The sequence below is a fragment of the Symsagittifera roscoffensis genome, chromosome 3, assembly GCF_963678635.1.
Source record: "Symsagittifera roscoffensis chromosome 3, txSymRosc1.1, whole genome shotgun sequence".
Lineage (NCBI taxonomy): Eukaryota > Metazoa > Xenacoelomorpha > Acoela > Convolutidae > Symsagittifera > Symsagittifera roscoffensis.
In genome coordinates this window covers 17,850,533-17,857,779 of record NC_087064.1, presented here as the reverse complement: position 1 = coordinate 17,857,779, position 7,247 = coordinate 17,850,533, and the positions used below count along the sequence as shown (strand labels likewise).

General features: G+C 34.9%; 1 protein-coding gene across 1 annotated transcript; it reads right to left on the bottom strand.

Annotated features, from left to right (window-relative positions):
* Window positions 1-549: 549 nt before the first annotated feature.
* On the bottom strand, window positions 550-3,679 carry LOC134841602 (uncharacterized). The gene is made up of 3 exons (XM_063857633.1): window positions 3,102-3,679; window positions 1,929-2,038; window positions 550-1,160 (listed from the first exon to the last, which is right to left on the bottom strand). The coding sequence occupies exons 1-3, from the start codon at window positions 3,383-3,385 to the stop codon at window positions 550-552; spliced, it is 1,005 nt and encodes a 334-aa protein (XP_063713703.1). The 5' UTR covers window positions 3,386-3,679.
* Between the last annotated feature and the right edge of the window lie 3,568 nt (window positions 3,680-7,247).

The window sequence follows — 7,247 nt, the reverse complement described above, 5'->3', positions numbered from 1 at the left end:
ACTACATGGAAAGCTTAAAGTAAAACTAAAGCAGTAAAAACTTTTACCGTGTAGTAGATTTGAATGACAGTTGCAACTTTAAGTTTTCAATCCAGAAAAATTATTTGCTTTAATCAAAAATTTTTATTGTTGCTTCAAAAAAAGGCGCTAGTATTTGAGTGTACGGACAAACTCATTGCTAAGTTATGTCGACTTGTTTTTTTTCGGGACAAATAAGTTGCTTTTCAGGACTCTTTCAAAACCTCTAGTTTTTGACAAAAGTTGACTCTATTCGACGCGGCATCTCACTCAAAATTAGGACATGTTGGCGCTATAGGCACCTTTAGAAAAATTTTCGGGTCGGCTGATCAAAAATCTAAGTCCAATAAAAGCATTAGAAGGGGACACTATTGGTGGATAGTGGGTCGAATTCCTGAGGGTTGAGGGCTAAATCCGACTCTGCTTCTTTCATTATTTTAAAATTAGTCCAAGAATTTTATACCGAGAAAGAAATGATAATATTAAATTGAAATATATGACAAAAGGCACAGATTAGATGAAGATTTGTTTCTACCAGCCCAATTTAGATTTTGGCTTGCTGTATGGTTCACTAATATACACAGTGTACAGCTCGGTTCCATTCAGCAGAAGTGTTTCTTGTGTGATGTTGGCGAAAGGAGACCGCCTGACGAAGGGGTAATGAGGTGTCAGTCGTTCGCAGTCGGCTTTGATCACCTTCTGCCAATTTTCATGTCTGTGGTCTTTGAAATGTCTCTGGCAGTAAAAAGGGTGGTTGTAATGGATCTTAAAATAAATGGCAGGGTCATGAGGAAAATACAACCACAGGGGTCCAAAAGGTCTTCGATGGAATGGAAAGTAGGCACTTTTCGGCCAATAGATACGCTCCACGTCACTTCTGTGAGCGAGTCTTATCTGGTCACCTTCTTCTATGTAAGTTTCGACGTCCAGAAAAGGCCAGTTCCACACACGGTTGACAGTTGGCTCAGAATCAGTGAAGAACAATTTGATCACTCTCCCCATCTGGTACTTGTTCATGTATCCCTGGATGCCATAGTGACGGTCGTCCTTGAACAGGTGGATGACCTTGGCCTTGCTGTCATTGTGGATCAAAATGTCAAGGTCATCGTCCCACGGGAGCATGTCGTGCATGACGTATGAACCTGTTAGTGAAAAAGTGTACCAGATTAGATTATAAACTTTGCTCCATTTAGAAAGCGAAAAGTTTCTCAATTTCTTTTCTGCGTCCGGGTTCCATTGCTTTAAATTTCTTCTTCTGGATCTTGAGATAGTTGAAAGTGATTTTGTCCGTTCCAAAGTATGTAAGCCATTATTATATTTCACAAACAAGTTACACCTAGACTCGTTGTTGTTCTGACCATTGAAAACGGGGAGGAACTTTGTCTTCGCGTGTGTTTTGAATTTTTTTCTACGCAAAATCAGATACCCCATATAATCATCGAAATGGGCCGAATGACATATCATATTCCAAACTTTGGATATTTTTACTTCTTCCGCCCAAAAATCATTATTTCAACATCTTGAACTGTAACTACTTTGCTTCAATCTGATTGGCTAGAATTAGCCAATCAAAAATCGGCATCATCTCAAAATGTTTTGTTCACAATTATAAGTCGACTCGTAAATAAGCCGACTTAGCCAAAGTTATAGAATGCTTAGTTAACTATTCAAATTTATGTCGCAAATAAGGTCACCTATCTCGGAATTTTATGGTTATGGTACGTTCTTTGCACTCAAATTGAGAATTAACGTGTGTGTTTTAAAAGCTTTGAGTTAGTATTAAAAACTAGAGACAGAGAGGGAGAGAGAGAGGGAGAGAGAGGAGAGGAGAAGAGAGAGAGGGAGAGAGAGAGAGAGAGAAAGAGAGAGCAAGAATTGAGAGGGAGAGAAAATTAGTGTACCTACCGTACCTATGACTCCGCCAGCACTGATGGTGTAGGAGATGTTGTTGGCCTCAAACACTGTCACTGTCAGATTCAGCAGCCGCATGTACAGGTCATAGTCTTTTTTTGACATCGCTCTTAAAACAAGCAATTACACAGAAGCTGAACATCTTAAGGTTACTCTTAAACTTATAAAAGTGCTTTTAAATTTTTTCGTGCTCATCTAGCAAAGATATTTTTAACGACGTTTATTGCCGCAAAAACTGTCAAACTAGCCAGGAAAAAAAATCTTGTTTTAGGATTTTTCTACATGTTGGACTCATCATTTGGAATTTTGAAGAGAGCAGCTCTGTCTGCTACTCGCCTTATTAAATCAGCGCTTATAATTATCTGAATGAGAATCATGTCCCGTCGATCCTGTGTTGCCGGCCGATAGCTCAAAAACGAGTGTTCATTTTTTGATTTTCGAGATACCTTAATACGTCTGTAGTCAATTCAACATTGAACAGATAAATTTAAGTTTCGACCAAATTTTTTAAACTAAAATAGTGGAGTTTATTTTTGGGGAAAAGTTTTAAACTAGTATGTAAATTTTCTAGTTGTGAGAAAATTTTATTAGAATTCTCCTGTCTTATTGTGGTCAAAGGTCGAGTTTTCACCAAAACACAGAAAAAAGACACAATGAAGCATCGACACAAAGACACAATGATTTATGGCCACAATGAAGCTTTATTATAAGACTGCTTCAATAAGGATAAAGCCCTGAATCATCCGACAGCCATTGAGGCCTATGAAATAATTTTTGAAGGTATGTTTACATAGAACTTTTAACATGGATACGGCATTTATTCATATGCTGGACTTCAAAAAGTTTTTTTTTCAGTTAATAGTTTCAGATACTGGGACTGTTCTTGTACAAACCCCATATCGTAAATTGTACGGTAAATTTTTTTTACAAGCGACACCCCATCGCAATTAGAACAGCTAGAAATCGTCGCAAGGTATTTTTATCAAGATTTTTTGCTTAGTAAAACATTCCATATTGAATCCCAGACCCTCTAAAATATGGTCGTTTGCTTGCTTTGCGTTGCTAAATCAATTTGTTTCTATTCTTAAATATTATGGCACTAAGCTCTGCCGCTTCTTAAAATGCTACCAATAGCCGCGGACGAATAAATTTCTGTTCATACTTGAAGTTACCTTGGAAGAAGTGGACTCTCAAGACGAGGTACATTGAACGTCTCCAACAAGTTGGGAAAATATTCCATCCCTATCAACTGGTGATAACTGGTGTCGTTTACATGACAAGTTTTGGACCCATCGGGCACGATGAAGTTCTGAAACTGAGGCCAGCTGATTACGTGATCTCTCGAGTTCTTTCTGTCCGCTTGTGAATTTTGCGTTGCAAATTGATGACATAGTAGTACAAAAGTGAGAAATGCATTCAGAGATAGAACAGAAACTGCTAATTTGGAGGTACGCATGATTGATTTTAACAGGGTTAATAAAAACTGCACGGAAAAGCAGTCCGTATGTCTTTGGCTTAGTTACGAATTTCTTAAGAATATTGGGAAAAATTCTTTGTATGACAATATTTAGAAAACTGAATTGTTATTTTAGTTTCTGATATATTTTTTTATTTATTTAACTGAACAATTTTTTCAAACAATTGAGTCGCTGGTGGCAAAATTAATATGCATTAGAAAAGTAACTGAATTTGCTCATTAATTTTGTTCTATATTGGCATCTATCAAAGCTAACACTAGGACAAATACGTGTTTTCTCTTCCCTTCGGGAATCTAGTATAATATCAGATAGAAAAATTCTGGCAAACATTTTTTTTCAAAAGTATGATGCATGAATGTTATTGTGCAAACAACTCTCCAGTTGTTGTTTATCAGAAGGAAACTTCACATCATTTAAGAGGCTGAAAATAATTGCAAATTGAAGATTTTAAGAAAATCAAACACCATTTCCTATAAGCAGTGTAGCATGTGTCCTAATGACCAAAAAGTCAAAACTTGAAAATATTCATTGTTTATGCAGTGATTGTCGCTGAAAGACGCAAGAAACAAATCCTTTTTAGAGAAGAATATAAAACCAGAGCAAGGATAGCCGATTACTGTGCAAGTAGCAGAGAATGTTCCGACCACAGTCTTATAAAAATACAAAACTGTTATCTCAAATTGGTGTCGTTTCTTTCTGCATGTTGTGATAAAAAAAAACTAAAAATCAAACTTACGCATATTTGAGATTCATAGCAAAATAAGTCAATTAGAAAACAGTTTTTGAAGAAAAATGACTAGAAAAACGAAAAAAAAATTGAAAAAAAAATTTCAAAAATTAAATAAATTTTTTTTTTGAGAACTTTGTTTTGAATTTTTAAATTTTTGATTCCCAAAATTGCGATGAAAAATTCCAAAAACTACCTTTAGTTGAGTAAAACTATGTTTTTACGGCTTAAATTAAGCTTAAATAAGTTATTGCAATTACTTACTATCTGACTATTTTTTTTTGAAATTTCTGATGTCGTTCGAATCACGATTGAAAGGGGCTTACTATGATATTTCACTCAACTCTGTCCGATGATTATTTGTGGTAGCTGATTTTGCGTGGAAAAGATACTAAAACACACCCGAATCCAAAGTTCCTCCCCATTTTCAATGGTCGGAACAAAAAGACAGTTTCAAAAACATAAGTTTTTCAAACCAGGTACATAAATAAATAGTACATTTGAATCTGGTAGCCTGTTTTGCGTTGGGTCCCTGTTGTGCGTTCAGTTCATTGCCGTCATGAAATTTGGTGGTCAGAAAAATTAGGCGCGAAAATCCGGTTATCCGGATCGAGGTTTTGACTTATTGTTTCGACTAAATTTCGACAAAGTTGCCTCTCTTTTGAAGACTTGGTTACTAATTTGTTGAACATAACTAAATATATGTAAAGAGCTCTATGCGTTTTTTCAGCTTGCTTTCATTAGAGCATTTAATCAAGGGAAATTTCCAATATCGTGGCATAAACTTGCAACGTTTGTAAACTTTCAAATTTTCTGAAATGCTTCGTGGCGCTATTTTCTCATAACTTCAATGTCGTGGCCAGTACCTAGAAAGTTAATCGTCCTGGCCGTTCATAAAAGTCTCTTGTTTTTACCTTTTTCAAAAAAATCGAAACTATGCAAAAAGTGTTCCTGATCCTATTCTAACGCCTTGGCACAAAGAGGAACATGTTTGAGCCTGAGGTTTTACGAGCACCCGTATAAACATTGCCGAATATGCAAAGTTGAAAATTCGTTGTAATGCAGCAAAATAATGGCTTTCAATTGTTTGAAAGTTGGATGCAGCTAGGAACGTTCTTACACATCAAGGTTCAGCTTAAGTTTAAAAACTGCTCTTATTTAATCTTCATTGCTATTTCTTCTGTTCGTTCATAGCCCTGATTTTTCGAAATAATTATTTTAAAGATATTAGATATTAAAAACGTTCTTTTTTTTGAAAAAATTTTCAGAAAAACCTCTAGTTTTATCTGATATGTTTTTGACGTTTTACAGGCGTTCCAAAGGTGTTATTTTGTTTATTCGAACTTTCAACTCTTTTCAAAAAAAAATTAAACTGAAAAATATTAAATTGATCAATAACAAAGTTAGTCGAAGTTGAGCCAATTTAATTTATTAAATACTAAACTTGTAAAGCTTGTAATTTTAAATAAAACTTTTTTAAGTACAAATTTTGTTTAAGGTAAGGCCACAAATTTCTCTGAAATATTTGCGACAAAGAGAGATGTTCCATGTCAATCTTCGCAGTTATAACGCGAGCTTGCTTTATTTGATTTTTTTTTCCAATCAACAAAAGTTTCCCGTTTTTGGTTCCGACCACCATTTGAAGGTTTTTAAAATGTTTTGTCTAGTTGGTTTTTTGAAGTTAACGTCAACATTCCCTCATTCCTGATTATTTTGCCAAAAATAGTAAATCTTCTTGCGATTCAAAAAAGATGAAGGCATGCTTCCAAAATGGATTTTTACTGACTTTAGCATTTCAAACAATAGCCTACTCGTCGCTATCCAGTCTGTCGTCTCCTGTGGCAAAAACTCTAGTTCCTCCATGCTTTTTTCTTGATTTTTTTTTCATCCACGGATGCAATTGGCCTCAAAGTTTCCGGAAAACTACGCTGAAAAGCTAGTTAAAAGCTATCTGATAATGTCCAAAAGATCTCACTCCAACATCATTGTAGAAAAATTTGTTTTCGTATGCTGATAGAGTTAAATTATTCACCTTTTGAACATAACTTTTGTGATGAGCTCTGCTAATTGTTATCACAGAAACTTTTAGTTCTGCATTGCTCAACAAAACGGATTTATATTTTTCATGATGTAAAGTCCTTTTTCATTTCTTGAGCAATTCCTTTAGCACTGGATTTGATTTGTGTTTGAAAATCCTTGAAAAGGTAAATTAAAATACTTAAATTAACTTTTGGCGTCAGAAAGATTTCTTTGCAAATCCTAGCTCCATTCAATTCGTCCGAGTTTTTTGGTTTTTTAATCTTTATGGTTTTTTAATCTTTATTGAGCACTCGAGACGGTTGACCACAGAGCGGGACCTTTTCTTCGTAATGGAATGTATATAACTGTAGTTTCGATAATTCTAAAATGGTTGCATCAAGATAAGTTGGTTTATTCCACATCATATTTTGCTCGTCATTGTTATAACAAATAAATTTTTTGAGAACACCTTAAACCGATTACAATTGATGTTGTTACAAAAAAGTAGCCTCATTTTGGTTTGTTATCATCATCATGCTTCGGCGTTGCCTCAATTTCTCCATGGTTTTCCCGAAACATGAGCTGCTAGGAAGCTTTAAAAAGTTTCTTTTAAAATTTAATAATTACTCATTTTTTCGCACCTTTTTAGTTAACTCGATATAACGTCCCATAAACTGTAAAAAGCCAGTAACTTTCTTGATTTTTAAATCCTGTTAGACATAAAAATTCTTCCAGGTGAAATGTGAAATTCTTCCATTTGGGATATTCTTGCAGGTACTCAAGATTCACGATAACAAAACAAACTGGTATCGGATTCATCAGTGCAACGAAGTATTTCTTCCAATGATTTTCAACCAAATTAAATCCTCCCTCTGGCATATTCTTGATCATATTAGCTTCAAACTCAATCATGACATCCAAAAACAAACCGCATGTTGATGCCTGGTTTTCATCGTAATCTGGTAGGTAATGGTAATTTCCTTTCAAGTATCTTTATTACCAATTCCATTCAAACTTCCCCTAACTGCTTTCTCACAGATTAGCAACATATCACTGTCATATAACGTTTCCAACTCAATATCAGTAACTTTCAC